The 16,511-nt window shown below is 38.8% G+C and overlaps 3 protein-coding genes across 5 annotated transcripts; 2 read left to right on the top strand and 1 right to left on the bottom strand.

Annotated features, from left to right (window-relative positions):
• The first annotated feature begins 1,941 nt into the window (after positions 1-1,941).
• On the top strand, positions 1,942-7,656 carry steap3 (STEAP family member 3, metalloreductase). 2 transcript variants are annotated; one of them, XM_077512457.1, is made up of 7 exons: positions 1,942-2,179; positions 2,332-2,405; positions 2,820-3,053; positions 3,620-3,886; positions 3,967-4,494; positions 4,563-4,727; positions 7,001-7,656. In XM_077512457.1, the coding sequence occupies exons 3-7, from the start codon at positions 2,826-2,828 to the stop codon at positions 7,283-7,285; spliced, it is 1,473 nt and encodes a 490-aa protein (XP_077368583.1). In that variant the 5' UTR covers positions 1,942-2,179; positions 2,332-2,405; positions 2,820-2,825; the 3' UTR covers positions 7,286-7,656. The 2 variants fall into 2 exon arrangements, with proteins under 2 accessions (XP_077368583.1, XP_077368582.1); XM_077512456.1 differs by lacking the exon at positions 2,332-2,405.
• Positions 7,657-9,402: 1,746 nt separating this feature from the next.
• LOC144013494 (acyl-CoA-binding protein-like) lies at positions 9,403-13,751 on the top strand. Of its 2 annotated transcripts, XM_077512454.1 has the most exons (5): positions 9,403-9,534; positions 9,658-9,775; positions 10,086-10,148; positions 10,229-10,322; positions 13,485-13,751. In XM_077512454.1, the coding sequence occupies exons 1-4, from the start codon at positions 9,523-9,525 to the stop codon at positions 10,300-10,302; spliced, it is 267 nt and encodes an 88-aa protein (XP_077368580.1). In that variant the 5' UTR covers positions 9,403-9,522; the 3' UTR covers positions 10,303-10,322; positions 13,485-13,751. The 2 variants fall into 2 exon arrangements, with proteins under 2 accessions (XP_077368580.1, XP_077368579.1); XM_077512453.1 differs by lacking the exon at positions 13,485-13,751 and having other exon boundaries at positions 10,229-10,457.
• Positions 10,858-16,040, bottom strand: sctr (secretin receptor). Its single transcript, XM_077512455.1, has 13 exons — positions 15,999-16,040; positions 15,780-15,876; positions 15,458-15,571; positions 15,069-15,175; positions 14,870-14,982; positions 14,669-14,801; positions 13,498-13,651; positions 13,346-13,406; positions 13,192-13,261; positions 13,013-13,104; positions 12,478-12,616; positions 12,355-12,396; positions 10,858-11,289 (listed from the first exon to the last, which is right to left on the bottom strand). The coding sequence occupies exons 1-13, from the start codon at positions 16,014-16,016 to the stop codon at positions 11,149-11,151; spliced, it is 1,281 nt and encodes a 426-aa protein (XP_077368581.1). The 5' UTR covers positions 16,017-16,040; the 3' UTR covers positions 10,858-11,148.
• Between the last annotated feature and the right edge of the window lie 471 nt (positions 16,041-16,511).

The following is a 16,511-nucleotide window of genomic DNA, read 5'->3' as shown; positions in this document are numbered from 1 at the left end:
CTAATCCCAGGGCCAGTTTATCAAATAGCCAAAACCAAATTAAGATAAGATGAAGAAAGCCAAATACTGTTAAGTAAAAAATAATGAAACAGCATGAGACGTTTGTTTTCATCATGAAGCTCAGGGCATGTTGTTGCTTCTTGAAGGAAACTCGCCCCCGGCCCACCATGTGCAAGTCGAGGGCCCTGGGTGCTAAGTATGTGATAATGGTGTGCAGCTCTCAGTCATGGCAGCTCAGCATGATGACAACAAAGCTCTCATAAAAATTTCGAGTCACACTTGAAAAAAACAAACGAACAAACAAACAAACAAAGAAAACCACCCGATCATTAAACTCACGAAATTCCCAATGGCCACCCCGCCTATATTTCCATTTGGAAGGAAAAATATATGTTAAAAGTCTCACTCTCAATGATACGCAATAAGACTGAATGTCTCTCAATTCAATTCCACTTGCTGTAATTCAAATTCAAGAGACATGAGAAGAGACGTGTGCCTTTGCAGCTTAAGTTGCATTGTACTTAAAAAGCTGCATCTTTTTTTCTTTTTTTTTTTTGTGCGTCTTTGAAGTTAATTGCTTTCAATTAGTCCATGTGGTGCATGAGCATAATGGAGGGGTGGAGTGGGAAAGCAGATGAAAGGGACATGAGTGCCTTGAGTGTTTAGTTTGCATTGTAGCCTACTTATTTAAAAAAAAAAAGAAAAAAAAAAAGAAAAAAAGAAAGGTGTATGTGTCAAGTCTGTTTAAAAAAAAAGCCCACCAGTGATTGGATACTGGGTCTTCCTAAGAAAAAATAAAACAGAGGAAGAATATTGTGGCGCTGACGAGGCAGTGAAGTAGCGTGAACACTTTTATTTTGTAAGCCGAAGGCTCTTCTTTTTTCAAATATAAAAATTGCAGGCAAGTCATTCGTTTCCATGTTACATACACTTATGGTGTCACAGAAAAATCAAATCCCCACAAAACAGCAACCTAAAAACACAATCACAAACCAACACAACTGAACCAAAAACTAACAAAACATTCACTCAGAACATGCAGTTTAAACGCCCTTTCATTCCCCCAGTGCCGCAAAGCATGCTGGGAGCACCTCCAGGCTCCCCAGCGACGCTACACAATCAATACTTATTTACTTATAAACTCAACATTAGGGGTGTTTTAAAAAAAAACGATTCAGCAATATATCGCGATATTACAGCTCGCAATTCTCAAATCGATTCAATAGGCAGCCAAATCGATTTTTAAACATCCATTTTTGATGGAAAAATATTCAACAAAACGTCTTACTTAGGATTAGGATTCACACCTTAAGCATGGGAGAATGTTATATTAATGGAACATTAAGCCGTAATATTTTATTTCAATACTGATCAAACATGAAACAGATTACAACCAGTGTACAGTTTACTGAATAGTATTTTCTAAATTTGAGTAAAAAATTGCAACAATCGACTTGTAAATCCGTATTGGGGTTAATCGGTTTCGAATCGAACCGTGACCTATGAATCTCGTAATACGGAATTGAATCGTCAGGTACTAGCCAATTCACACAACTACTTAACATGGTACATGTTTCTAAATGTACCCATTTTTTCTATATTTTGTTTAAAAACAAAATGGAATGTGTTTTTATATCACTTTTAATTTTCACTTTTAGTCATTTATTTATTTTTAATTTTACTTTTGGTCCTCCGTAGTATGTAGCCTACAAATAATGGTTTTATGGAGGCAAAGGCTCATCAAATTGTTGCAAACCTGCAGTTGTTGCGTGACACCACAGAGAGCAAGTGTTTTCTGTGTCTTTTTATATTATTTATTATATTATATCCGAGTCAATCAAACGATGAAATGGTGACAAATACCCACAGGACAGCTCACACTCACACGCCTGTTCCAATTTTATCTTCCTCAAGCATGTGGGGGGCGCGGCCAGGGCGTGGCTTCGGCATTCGTGTCTTGACTGTCGTCATCATATCAGGAAGAGAAACAGCAGCGGTGTGAGGAAGCTCTCTAACAACTTACTTTTACAACTACTACATTTCTATTGTATCAATTTTTACGCTATGTGAGTTTTTGTTTGACCTCACGAAAAATCGTCTGTCTACCAGTGACTTCATATGTTTGGAAAACGTACTTTATTGAAGTTAATTTTGCTGGAGTTCGAACTAAGGACATCAGGTAAGGCGCCATGATGATAACTAGTTCATTTTCGATTGAACTTAGGGTTGTTTTATTTAGACTTTTGATGTTGAACTACAACGCCAGTGTAATTTACATGGCTAGTATAGTTTAGCGGCAACAAAAATAAGGTTGAACGTTGGTCTTTACAGGTGCTGTAGCTCCCACGGTGACTACACAATTTCTGCTGTAGCCTACTTAACTGTGGGATGTCGAAGGAAACGTGGTGATTCAAAATAATTTCTGCAGTTGGCCACTACATTGATATGACACTCATGGTTAACAAATGAGCATAGAATTAATCTAATTATCGAATGAGAATAATATATTACAAACAATTAAATAATGTGTTAATTACACTTGTCTTTATATGTGTATTAGATTTAAAGAATTTCCATGTGCTTTCAGCATTGAGTGAGCTGTCATGCTTCTATTATTTGTGTTTTCTGCAACTCATAGTATTACATGCTTTGACAGTGCACCCAAGCTGATGCAGGACATGTCATTTGGGACAGAGATAATAGAATCATGCAACAGTTTAATGGGTGTAACCACAATTCAATGTGGAGCATAATTTGGCACACCATGGCTTAATTTCTGTTCACAAAGATAAAGGTGCATCTGCACTCTTATTTGTCAGTCCACCATGCCTGACGAGATGCAACGAGCTTTAATCCAGAGAGGAGGCGACACAGGCAGCTGCTGGACTCTTGAGCCTTGTGTAGCTGAACTTAAAACGGACGTTGTCGGCATCTTGGGTACCGGTGACTTTTCCCGCTCGCTTGCCAGAAGACTGGTGGCCTCTGGCTACCAGGTGGTGGTGGGGAGTCGAACCCCCAAACGCTCTGCTGCTCTCTTCCCTGATGAGACCGAGGTGAGATACAATTGTTTTAATGCATGTTGTTGATACCTAACCTAACCTATTACTTTACTTTTGTAGTGAAACAGACTGAAATTATCTTTACATCTGGCTTTATAATGAATATTTATACTCCCTGTGATGAGAGTTTTGCCCTGCATCAAGTCTGTTATAATGTGCATGGAATACTACCCGTGTAAAGCAAAGGTGTTTGTTTGTATTCTCCATCGATTAATTTGTTATCATTATTTTAGCCATACTTCCGTCACTGCTAAATTACATTTCTTTAGAGCTATTTTAGAACTGTTGTGTCATCGTCAACATGCAGGGGCAGCACAAAACATGCACATACAGCCTATAAAGTAAAAACACGCATGCACACAAACGCAAAAACAATTTGCAAACAATTTCCAGATGAACCGGCGCTCTGGGTTCACCCTTTGCCTTTAGGGTTATGTCAGTCCAGTAATTTTGTGGTTACTGTCTGCAGATTCATAACAAGCTTCATCAAAATTGCCCAACTGCATAATTATTCAATAAACAATCCTCGTACTATAATCGTTTTTTTTCACGTCACCCAGGTGACCTCCCAGCTGGAAGCGGCCAGCCAGGCAGACGTGGTCTTTATGGCCGTCTTCCCTGAGCACCACTCCACCCTGTTGGAGCTGAAGGCGGCGCTGGCTGGAAAGATACTGGTGGATGTTAGCAACGGCTTGCAGATCAAGCAAGGTGGACCGTCCCATGCTGAACGACTGGCGGACATGTTTCCTGAGAGTTTCATAGTGAAAGGTTTTAACACAATATCAGCATGGGTGCTTCAGACTGGACCCCGAGATGGAAGCAGGCAGGTAGGACTCAATGATGTCTGAGAAATGAAGGAATTCATCAACATTTTTTTTTTTTTTTTGTCGTCATCTTTCTTGTGTAGGTTTTCCTGTGCAGTAACAGCAGTAAGGCCAAGAGCACAGTGGTGGCAATGTGTCGCAGGATGGGTTTCTGTCCTGTGGATATGGGCCTGCTCTCCTCTTCTGTGGAGATTGAAAACCTCCCCCTTTATCTGTTTCCTTCTTGGGGCACGCCCATCGTCATCACCCTGATTCTCTTCATCTTCTTCTACCTCTACAACTTTGTCCGCGACGTATTGCACCCCTTCGTCACAGCAGGGAAGAGTGTCTTCTACAAAATGCCCATTGAAACCGTCAACGTCACTTTCCCCTGCGTCGCCTTGGTGATGCTTGCGCTCGTCTACATGCCGGGCTCGCTTGCCGCATTGCTTCAGCTGCGGCGGGGCACCAAATACCATCGCTTTCCTGGCTGGCTGGACAAGTGGCTCATCAAGAGGAAGCAGTTTGGATTGTGCAGCTTCCTGTGTGCGGCCATGCACGCCGTCTACAGTCTGTGTCTTCCCATGAGGAAGTCGGCTCGCTTCAACTTGCTCAACGCTGCTTTCAAACAGGTGAATATGGGTACACTTGTTGCTTTAAGGTGTTCTGTCAATCTTATGTGGAACCGTGTGGCGTGCAGGTGAAAGAGGGCGTGGAGAATGCGTGGAGTGACGAGGGGGTGTGGAGAATGGAACTGTATGTCTCAGCGGGCATCATAGCGCTCGGCCTGCTCTCTTTGCTGGCCATCACCTCACTGCCCTCCGTGGCTGACAACATCAACTGGCGAGAGTTCAGCTTTGTACAGGTAAGCCACAACAGGTTTAGTGTGGGCGGGATGTGATACTTTGTGTTGTCAGCCACAAAAATGCTGCTGACAGATTTTGATTTGTTACTCAAAACTATGCAAAAAGAGCATCTGAGCTTGGTAATTTATCAAGTGGCAAAAAGGAAAAAAGCAGAGAGGGTAGGTGTAACTGTGAAAAGTTAAAATTATGAATTGAGTTCAGTTACATAGTAGGGATGTCACGATAAGGGCAATATCGTGATATTAAAACTGCCACAATATCGTTGTCGTCATGTTCACAATATTTAAAAGGAACACGTATGTTCAAAAAGTCAGGTTGATTTCCATTTGTGCAGTTCTAGCACCCTCCAGTGGCTAGTTTATTAGTGCAATTTAATTTTCATTAGGGATGTTTTGGCCTTCTATGTTAAAAATCTATGCTCATTGTCAGACAAAGGGGAACCTAATTTGCTTGTGAAGCAATCAAAGTGTGCTTGCATTAGCAAGTAAGTGCCTCAATATTAATTAGAGATTGTAGGTGATTTATATGCATTGTTATGTACAAAAGCAAAATATTGTGCTTTTCTCGTTTAGTATGAGCTCTTTTTTTTTTTTTTTTTTTTTTTTTTTTACAATATTGTGATCTTTTTTTAAATATCGGCAACGCCCCCACAATATCGTGATAATTATCGTATCGTGATAATATCTTATTGTGATGTTTGGATATCGTTACATCCCTATTACATCGTAGACCTGCTAACTTTGGGGCAAGATTCTAATCCCCCATTTTGGTGTGTTTATTCAATCAGATAAACAACAGTAAAGAACTCAACTAATAAAAACAAATGACTGAATTGGCATTCAACTAATTTTTAAGTGGTGACATTTGTGTTGACATTTTAATTGTCACACACGAATGACAATTCCTCCCCAACACTACCATATCAAAACAAGGATGTCAAAATTAGCATCAGGATCAATTATTTTAGTACTGATGACAAATTTAGACAATGAAAATGTAAATAAATATTGTTGAGAGGGTTCCTGTGAAGATGAATCACACATCCAAACAATTAGCGTCTTTGCACTTTTGCAGCTGCCTCAATTTGGATGCTAACGCTCAAAGCCGCCATCATTGCCGGGGCTCACACGTTGCTCTTTCCTCATCCTCGTCCCCTGGGCCCCCTTTCATCTCGCCACTAAACTAATCCTCTGGCCGTCAGATTAGTCATGTCCCAGCTGCCGGCCAGCAATGAATTATTGCCGTCCTTTCAGCACGAGCCACCGATGAATGTTCCTGTGCAGCGCCGTGCTTCAGGACAGACACTTGATCTTCAATGAGTTCAGTCAACCACTCGCTCAAACATGAAACTCGAAAAAGTTTTGAGAGATGATAATCACCCACATTCAAAGTATTTAAGCTTGATGGACGAGGCACCAACAGGTGCAACATTCTTGTCCTAAAACAGCTCACCTGCGAGATGTCTCTAAAAAATGTTTGTGTTGCTATTCTTATTTAAATCACACTTGCATTGGAGTAAAATTGAAAATGAAAAAAATAATTTTTAAAAAGGGTTCAAAGGTCAGTAGTATCACACATGACCAAACCATAGCATTCGTAGAGACAAGCTAGTGCGCGCCACAATGATGAGAGGGTTTACCACTGGATTCAACAAAATGTGTTCTTTCAGAAGTGTGTATGTTACTGGTAGCCCTTTAGAACTTGTTCACATTTAAATAAAAAAAAAAAAAAAAAAAAAGTTGACACCCGTTAAAGTGTTACATACAGTGACTCTGTAGCAGATTATTTTTATTTTTTTAAACTTAGGTTTGTCAGTTGACACAATCGCTAGAGGCTAAGTGATGTTGATTTTCCAGCTTTGCCGGATTTGCCACAGACAAAAAAGAAAACTCATGTTGGAGCGTAGTTATTTTCGGTGCACAATAGGTGAAAATGGTTTGAGGGTTTGTGAAGCAGAAGTAAATTCATGTACAGTGGAAAGAGATACATTTCTGGCCTGTGTGATAATGGGGAAGAGCTAGACTATTTTGGACCTGAGTCAACCTTGGGACGTTTTAATAATTGTGCCCTCTGGTAATATGGATCACATTGCTTGGGTCATGAGTGGAAGGTCAGTGTGTTTGCTTGCGGCTCTTGGGTGGCCTATGACCCAGTGAGCAGCAGAAACTCTAAATTGGCACAGGTACAAAACTTTACTTCAAGTGATAAATAAAATGTTTAAGTTGTAAATAAATGAAAAAAGAATGAATTAAATCTTTTTGTCACCCTACAGTCCAGTTTAGGCTACTGCGCCCTGTCTATGGCCACAGTCCACACGCTCCTCTTCGGCTGGGACCGCGCCTTTGACCCGAGCCAATACCGCTTCGTCCTGCCACCCACTTTCATTGTGGTCCTCATCCTCCCTGTCTCGGTCCTGTTGGTCCGCCTCGTTCTCCTGCTGCCCTGTATTGCGCACCAGCTCCGACAGATCCGCCGCGGATGGGAGAGGAGTCGGCACATTCGCTTCGTCCTGCCCAATGATGACTCTTATGGCTTTGATAATGTCAGCCATGTTTGAAGAATAGTAAAACACTTTGGTTTTGGCAACCTTTTGAATAATGTGTTGCACACATGTGGAATGTTATATAAATGTTTGTATTATTGGAATAATTTGACAAAAAAAAAAACAATCATCTTGAAACGTATGACTGTTAAGTTGAGTAGTGTGTTGATCCTCAAAACTTTACGCACTAAGCATTTGAATGAGTAGCGAGCTTGTCTGCAGGAATTTGTCTTGTAATTTATTTATTCCTGTTGTGTTACTGACGGGTGGTTCTGGCTGCCTGCTTCAAATTAATCTGTGCCAAAACCTGTCCGAAGTTCTGCTCAAACACTAATTGTATTTTGTTTTTGTGTGATTTTTGACAAATATATTTTGTAATCATTGTGTCTGAAGCCCTTTTGTTGTAACATAATTCTAGATTAAAGCTATTTTAACGCAAAATGATTTGAGCGCCCTGCAATTGGCTGGCAACCAGTTCAGGGTGTACCCTGCCTACTGCCTGAAGCCGGCTGGGAGAGGCTCCAGCACCCCCGCGACCCTTGTGAGGAGTACGCGGTTTAGAAAACAGATGGATAATTTGAGCGTAATTGTAGGATTTTATTAGGGTCATGAACAAGCAAGATTTGCCTGGTTTAGTTCATTTGTGCGATGCTGCCATCTAGCGGCACAACAAGATCTATGGAAAATTTCAGTGCAAGTAAATGGTTTTCTGTCTGTCAAATGTGATTGAGTTAGACCTGCACTCAGACTGGACTGTATAGTCCCCTATGCCCAATTAGCGATTTACACATGCTTACAAGAAATAGCATTCTAATTGTTAATAAACTGTTTTGCTCAATTTATAAACTGATTTAAAAGTTTACATAACATGCTTTTGACTATTTGAGGTATCAACAAGTACGGTTTAAAATCTTATAGAGGGTAAAAACGGGAACGGCATTTAAATGGAATATTAAATTTGGGGAAAGTGAGTCAAGTAAATAAAGCAAAAGCATTATTACAACTATGCCACATCACTTTTATTAATATTAATTTGGCAGTGATTTACATTTGAATCATGCTGAAGGGGAATATTTTATTGAATTTGTGGCGGCCTCTCGTGGCCAAGACGCACTTAGCATATTTTTATAAGGGTCAGCCAGGCTTCCCCACCTCTCAGCTTGTTTAAACCTCTAATACTGTTCGGGCTTAAAACTACGGAGCCCCTTTTTTCCTACCATGTCACCTTAGGGGCTCCGTACGAAATTGACCATTTGTGACAGAGGTAAGGCAGCCTGAAACAGTCCAAAGAACTGTTTTATGTAGCCACCACGCTAACACATTGTTAGTCTTTAAAACAAACTAAACAAGAAACAGTAGCAGTCCGAGTGTCTTCACATAGGTGAGAGATCTGCACCTACAAAAATGGAGTCCTGCAAATGTAGCAAAAAAACAACACCAAACACAATGTATCACTTTATCCGCTGAAGAGATATGTGTATGTGTGTGCTGTTAAAATAATCAAGAGAGGCTGAATCACAATGAAAGGGATACAAATTAAATCATGAACATGAGAAATGACAACAAAAATATTGCAAGAATATATGTGTATATATATATATATATATATATATATATATATATATATATATATATATATATATATATATATATATATATATATATATATATTTATATATATATTTATATATATTTATATATATATATATATATATATATATTAAGCCTGGAACGGTTCACTAAATACACGGTTCGGTTTTCCGTAAATATTATATATATATATATATATATATATATATATATATATATATATATATATATATATATATATATATATATATATATATATGAACTGAGAACAAAATCTCCAAATGTTTTCATCGAAAAATGAGTATAGACTAAAATGTGAAACATATCCCTTTTGTCTGAAACAGTACTAAAAATTAAGTATTAATGTTAGACATGGAATTAATACATTTTGAAACTATCTGTGTTGCATAGTTATATGTGAGGATATTTTTATATATATTTATATATTTTTTACCTGGGTCGAAATTGTACTGTGTACGCATGGAAACTGAACAGTATACGTAAGGGTTAAATTTAACAAGAGTTGATCAGGGGACTTGTGTTTCAACTTGTTGATGAGGCGCACATAGGTGCCTCCCACTTCCAACTCTATATCAGGAGTCGATGACAAGGCTGCAACCTGGAATGCAAGTTTGTCACTTATACAGAATCTTCTACTCACTATGGACCTGACTGTAAGTATAGCTAACAGACATAAAAGGTGCTCCTGTCATTTACAACATTGTGCAAGTTTATGCTCGTTCTGCTTCAGCCTGTTTGTTCAGTTCAGTGTCACCTCCCCTTTCTTTACACTACAGGAAAGCTTCAGAAAAGCAGCCGAGGAGGTGAAGGTGCTGAAAACGAAGCCTAACTACGAAGAAGTGAACGCACTCTATGGTTTATACAAGCAGGCCACAGTCGGGGACCTTAATTCTGGTGAGTAAACGTGAGTTTTAAAGTGTCACATAACGAACAAACTGGATATCTGACGTTTTCTGTACATAAACTCCTGAAAGGGTGTGCGCTAAGGACAGAATGAAGCCAGACAGGTTGGGTGTCATTGTGAAAATGATGAAAAGACCGATAAGTTTTATAAAGGTGCTTTATTTTGCCCTGTAAGACATTCTTCAAATATGTGAAAATCATCCATCCAAATCTTTACTGATCAAGAACTCCGTGTGACGTTGGGTTCGAACTGATGTTTACGTCAGATAGAGAAAATCAACCGCATTCTTTGCATCCACAGATCGTCCAGGGATATTGGACTTTTTGGGAAGACGAAAATGGGATTCGTGGAAGGAAAAGCAAGGTACATCTGGCATATTTTAGTGAGTTGTGATTGACCGACAAACAGATTTGAGAGACTGACTGGTGGTTCTGACTCCACAGGCATGTCCAAAGAAGAGGCAATGGCTGCCTATGTTGAATTGGTGGAGAAGCTGAAAACAAAAGATGGAAACTAAAATCTATTTCTCCTAAATAAGTATTCTTTTCTTTATAGTGTGATTGTTCATTTGAAAAAATGCTATTACTAAATCTTGAATCTTGATCCTACTTTGCAGTTAATTGTACGGTATCCCTCAAATTTCAACCTATTAATATAAAACAAATCACATTATCATTGCATTTTTTTTTTAAAACATATAATTATTCAAATCAAAAGACAGGTGGGCTGCCATGTGCCTTTTACTAAGTAGTTTCTCTCTGGCCGCTCAACCACAAAAGTCTGATTGGATCTTAAAGGTTCTGCTTATATATATATATATATATATATATATATATATATATATATATATATATATATATATATATATATATATATATATATATATATATATATATATATATATATATATATATATATATAATTTTGTGCCTTTCCCATTCATGTCCAATTAAATGAATATTTTGGACTCCAATTAAGATTTAGAATCTGAAGGATAATCAGTGGTAGCAGGATGCAACTGAGCTCAATTTTCAGCCGCATGGCCAAAGAAGGCTGTGCATATGAGTCTGTGTAGTTTCTTAGTCTTTTATTTGTCATACAGTTTCAAAAATCTTAAAAAAATATATACAGTATATACTTTTTTTCATGCTGTCATTATGGGATGTTGTGTGTTTTTACCTATTTTGGAATAGGGCTGTAAAAATAGAACCATTGAAAACAACTCTTTGTTTCTTTCTTCAAAATAAGGGTACCAATGTATAGAAGTTATTGCCCTTGAAACTGTACCCCAGGAAACTTGTGAACAAACCAGTTGTTTGCGTTGCAAAGAGTTCTATAATGCATAAAAGTGTGTGGCGTCCATTCAGCGTCCGCTGGCTGTGAGGTGAACGGGCGAGCAGGGCAGCAGGGAGAGCTGGGTGTGAGGAGACCGACTCTGGTTGGGCTCGGGCAGATGGTGGATCAGCTTCCACCTCCTCCACCGTCTCCAGATCTCGTGCTGCACCTGCAAGAGCGTCCCCAAACTTCTTCAAAATGCATAGATTTAAAATCCCATCGCCTCATTGGGAGTTTAGTGGTCACATGTGAATGTCAATGAATATAATGGAAAAATGAAGCTTCATGAAGCACTTGTGATATTTTTTGACAGCACTCTCGGTTTAAAGATGCAGTGGAGATATAATCAAATTCCATTGCCCTGGCCTTTATCTTTACATCAACAGCAACATCTAGATGAGTAAAAAAATTTTTCGCAAGCCCTTTATGAAGCTTCATTTCCCTATCACTGCGGATAGTTTTGTATGAATAGTCTGTCATGTGAGCTATGTGACTGACTGGGCAATAGATAAAAAAAAATAACAATCCTTTATTAATCCCTCCAGGTGAATTTCAGGTACCGTATTTTCCGCACTATAAGGCGCACCTCATTATAAGGCGCACCTTCAATGAATGACATATTCTGAAACTTTTTCCATATATAAGGCGCTACAGTAGAGGCTGGGGTTACGTTATGCATCCATTAGATGGTACTGCGCTAAAGGGAATGTCAACAAAACAGTCAGCTAGGTCAGTCAAACTTTATTAATAGATTACAAACCAGCTTTCTGACAACTCCATTCACTCCCAAAATCAATAAACAACTGTTTTATTATTTTCTCTGAGGTAAAGTATTAGTATTGGGTATAGCGATCCAAGATGGCGGGATCTTCTGCGCATGCGCGTCACCGATCGTGCAGGGTCACCAATCGCGTCTTTACAGCGAGACCTGTTGCGGGTCAATATTGATCCATATATAAGGTGCACTGGATTATAAGGCGCATGGTCAGCTTTTGAAAAAATTGAAGGCTTTTAGGTGCGCCTTATAGTCGTGGAAAATACGGTATATTACATCAGCACAAGGCTAATTGTTTGAATAAAAAGAAATATAAATAGCTGGAATAAAAACTCACACTAATAAACTTGTAAATTGGCTGTCAGTTGGGATTTAAAGCTTACACGTGACATTGAACAGGATGTGATAAAAGAAAATGAACAGAAAAACAATGTTTGGCCATAATTCAACAATTTTTACCTCGCCATTCATGAACGCATACAGGAAAGCGACCACAAAACCCTCGGAAACGAAGAAAAAAAAAAGTATATTAGCTTCTGTAATCATCATCACAATGAGTTGACATCAGTTCACTTCTTATACCTGCATGGATGATAGAGCCAGCTCGGCAAAGGTCCAGATCTTAAACGTTACCGGGCTGACTTCAACAGGCAAGAAAACAAACAGGATGTACTGCAGGCCAAACAGGACCACCAGGAAAAATGTGGATTTGATCAATTTCCTGGTCAAAGGAGCAGTCATTGAATGCCACACATATAGTATACTGCACCTGCACAGTCTAATTAAACTATATTGGTAATATGCAAACAGTAAAAATCAAGTCTCTACAAAAGTATAAATGGTTAGAGACAGTCAGATCATGTATTAATAATGCCTCTCTATTCAGCTAAATATGGTTACCAATAATTTAGAAATATCTTTCACAATGATGTGCTGTAATTTTGAAAACATCTTTGAGAGTGTCAGTCAAAATTGAGCGTTATAGTCTTTGTCAAAGCACATTTGTTGATACAGCTCTTGCATTGGGCCCCGTTAAATTGTGAAGATGCGGCTAATAATGTGGTTGAATGCATGGGGCGTACAAATAGTAAGGAAAGGGTGGGGGAGAAACGCTTACTTATAGCGACTGAATTCATTCCCCGGTGCATTTGGCATTCTCAATTTGCTCGCCAGGATCCTCAAAATGCCCAAGAAGAATATAAGATTCATCTGATTTGAAAAAAAAAAAAAAATGCATTAATCACTGTTGCGTATGAATATCTAACATGCTGAAATCATAAAAAGAAGGTTGTTTACGAAAATGGTGAGCAACACTGGAACTCGAAGTATCCACCAAATCCACTCGTGCCTCCTGGTTTCCCAACAGCTTTGGAAAAAAGAGAAACACAACTCAGCTTCTCATAATCATCATAATTAGATAAATGTAACGCGGAATGAAATATAATATTACCCCTCATCCTCATAAAAATACTTGGCACACCCCCAGGAGAAAATAACAACCACTGGCAAGCCTTTCCGGAACAGACACACGTACACACACATTAGTACTGAGGAAGAAGCGTTATTATACGTTTACATTTTCCTTATAGAGGGTATCCCTACCCCAGCTGAGGAAGATGTACCAAATGAAGTTCTTCTTTGGAGAGAAGAGGAAGCAGCTCACCAAAGTGAAAAGGAAGTGACCCTCCACCAGCAGCCAGTTATAGTTGGCCAGGATGGAGTAGTTGGACAACATCAGAGCAACTTTACATGCTACCTGACAGACCCCGGGGAGAAGGCGTCTTTTGTACTTGTTTGTTTGACAATACATGCTGAAGAGTGTCTTTCCATAATACACTTAACTTACTACAAGTTAACAGTGACGTTCTGGCTCCTAAATTACACCAACCAATACAGCTATTGTACTGACATCTAGTGGCTACATAAAATAAGGCATCCGTCTGCACTACCTCTAACTTTCAGTTAATTAATGATGTAACGAACGTCCTGCTTCTGTGACTGTCAAATATAATAATTATTATTATTTTCACTCATTGTGAATTATTATTTTCACTCACTGTGAATTATTAATTTTCACTCACAATGAGTGAGTGAAAATAATAATTATTATTTTGAGTGAGTGAGTGAGTGAGTGAGTGAGTGAAAATAATTATTATTTTCACTCACTCACCCACTCACTCACTCACTCACTCACTCAATCACACAAGCTTACACATGTGTGAATGAGTGAAAAAAAATAATAATCCGTGCGTGCTTTCAAATTGCCGCGGGATGACGTCAAGCAGCCGGCAAATTCGCCCGGCCCCATTTGCGACACGCCAACCCCCCCGCTCTGCGATTGGCTGGAAGGGTGTAAACACTGTCTTTCCACAGAAACGTCCTGCTGTTTACAAAACAAACACAAAATGGCAAAATACAGGCTGGGGGGGGGGGGGGGGGGGGGATTTCAGGTTTAGGATAAAATCACCACCAGAAATGAAGCCAAGCCCTGATCTGTAAATTGAGAAGTAGTTTGTTTGTTTAAATCCTGTAGCTATTTAAAAAGTGCCTTTTCCAGAGTGAAACCGGCAGATTGGGCCTTTAAATAAAGTATACATTTTTAAGTGTTAATGTCCAAATAAATATTAACAATCAAACTATAATGACTGTCTTAGCAGGGCAGCGTTATTACTGCTATAACACACGACTCGGAGTTCTAAGGTATGGTTCATCACAAACTGTACGTTTTCCAGTGTTCTATGTCTGAATTTGAAGAGGGGAGGAATACTGATACCGGGTAATGATCACAGTGGTACAGCTCTTCATTTGTAAATAGCAGAGAGTCTCGAAGAAATATGAAGACTGCTTTCAGGATGAAGGAGGTGAACAGCTGGATGTGAATGTGGTTCCTGGTACAGTGCAACTTCCTGAGCAAAGACACACACAGTTAATGCGCTATTTACAATATTCTAAGAGGCGGGCTCATGGTTCTCACCTAAAGAGACAGAGAAGAGTGATTGCAAGGATTAGAGATATGAGCGAGAGAGCGTATCCGGTCGTATACATCATCTTCACATAGGAGAAATACAAATGGGAATCGGGTGAATGCTGAAGGAAAAGAAAACGTCATTGTGCAGAATTCAATGACGGGGATGAGTGACACACAAAGCGGATGTGTATGAGACGATGCAAACCTCGGAAAGAAAGAGAAGTGTCTCATTGAAAGTATAACCACATGCGTCTTCATGTGGAATGAGGAGGTCCGTCCAACCACTGGAGGTGCAGTTGCGATGCACTTTACCTTCAAAATAACAAGCACACTGTTTGAATTAACAAGACAAATATTTTTATGGGAGAATGTTTTTTTTTCTTTTTTCTCTTTTTAATGTTTTTTATTTATTTATTTGTTTTAATTTTTTTATTCTTGGAAAATAACTACTGTAAATGTTTTTTTTTCCCATTTATTTATTTAGTTTTTTTTTTTTTTTTTTTGCTTGAATTCTTGGATAATAACTAATAGGCATACATCTTACCAGGGTAAGATGTGTGCCTAATAATTTTGCAGGTGGGTGGTGTCAGTTACCTTCTGCATTGAACACCTCTGGACAAGGTTGAGAGACAGTTTCCCCAAGAGAAGCAGGAGGCCAGCAATTCAGGTCATCCCACATGCCATTACAGTTTACACTCGTATTTCTTTCTTTAGAAGGGAATAAAAGGAAGATTTTTCACGATACATAACTCATGAAATAAATACAAAATTATATAGTGATGACCACTAGATGTCATTAAAACACTGCATCAGATTCCATTAGATTTCGTTTGAGCACATCTTTTAAACAGTTGGCGTGGAGTGTTAGATATTTTTTCTTTCACATTAAATGTGCAGTTTAAAAGTAATGACTCACCTGAATTGAATCGTTGTAGATCTTCCATACACTTTTCTTCTTCTTTCATAAAGTGAACGTGTGGATGGCAACCTATTAAACCTAATGACCGAATTGCCTGTAGAATAAATAAATAGAAATAATAATAATAATAAAATAATTAAAAAAAAATAGAAAAAGTAAAAATGCTTTCTTTTTTTTTGTTCTTTTATGTATTCGGCCATGCAACGATTTCGTCACCTGTGGTAACAGCAGCATGCCAAGGAGTCCAGCTTTGTTTATTGTGTCGCATAGATACATTTTCCCAAATAAAGGTACTACAAATGAAAATATTGAACTTAATTGGTGGATGGTTGTTCGTCTCTGTGTGCCCTGCGATTGGTTGGCAACCAGTCCAGGGTGTCCCCCGCCTACTGCCCAGAGCCAGCTGAGATAGGCGCCAGCAGCCCCCGCGACCCTTGTGAGGAATAAGCGGTCAAGAAAATGGATGGATGGATGAACTTAATTGACACTCACTGAATTTGGTTTAACGAGACTCGCTTGGAATTGTGCTTGCCTCCTAATGTCAACGTTAACTCACTATCATAAAAAGCAATGAAATTCAATCCGACTTCCTGTCTGAATTTTCAGAATAATTTTACAAATTCACAATCGTGTGAATAAAGTCCCTAGAGGAACATAATCACTGAATTTACCAAATGTTCAACTTATAATTTGAAGAATTTCACGGAACAATATACATCTTAAGCACCA

The sequence above is a fragment of the Festucalex cinctus genome, chromosome 2 (assembly GCF_051991245.1).
Source record: "Festucalex cinctus isolate MCC-2025b chromosome 2, RoL_Fcin_1.0, whole genome shotgun sequence".
Taxonomy (NCBI): domain Eukaryota; kingdom Metazoa; phylum Chordata; class Actinopteri; order Syngnathiformes; family Syngnathidae; genus Festucalex; species Festucalex cinctus.
This window is presented reverse-complemented; position numbering and strand designations above follow the sequence as displayed.

Coding starts and splice junctions, on each gene's coding strand:
- steap3 (XM_077512456.1), top strand. CDS start 2,826: ATGCCTGACGAGATGCAACGAGCTTTAATCCAGAGAGGAGGCGACACA. Junction 3,054..3,619: donor TCTTCCCTGATGAGACCGAG/GTGAGATACAAT, acceptor CACGTCACCCAG/GTGACCTCCCAGCTGGAAGC. Junction 4,728..7,000: donor GAGAGTTCAGCTTTGTACAG/GTAAGCCACAAC, acceptor GTCACCCTACAG/TCCAGTTTAGGCTACTGCGC.
- LOC144013494 (XM_077512454.1), top strand. Junction 9,776..10,085: donor AGTCGGGGACCTTAATTCTG/GTGAGTAAACGT, acceptor TTGCATCCACAG/ATCGTCCAGGGATATTGGAC. Junction 10,149..10,228: donor TTCGTGGAAGGAAAAGCAAG/GTACATCTGGCA, acceptor CTGACTCCACAG/GCATGTCCAAAGAAGAGGCA.
- sctr (XM_077512455.1), bottom strand. Junction 13,105..13,191: donor CAGTGTTGCTCACCATTTTC/GTAAACAACCTT, acceptor TTTTCAAATCAG/ATGAATCTTATATTCTTCTT. Junction 12,617..13,012: donor AATGAATTCAGTCGCTATAA/GTAAGCGTTTCT, acceptor TCCTTTGACCAG/GAAATTGATCAAATCCACAT.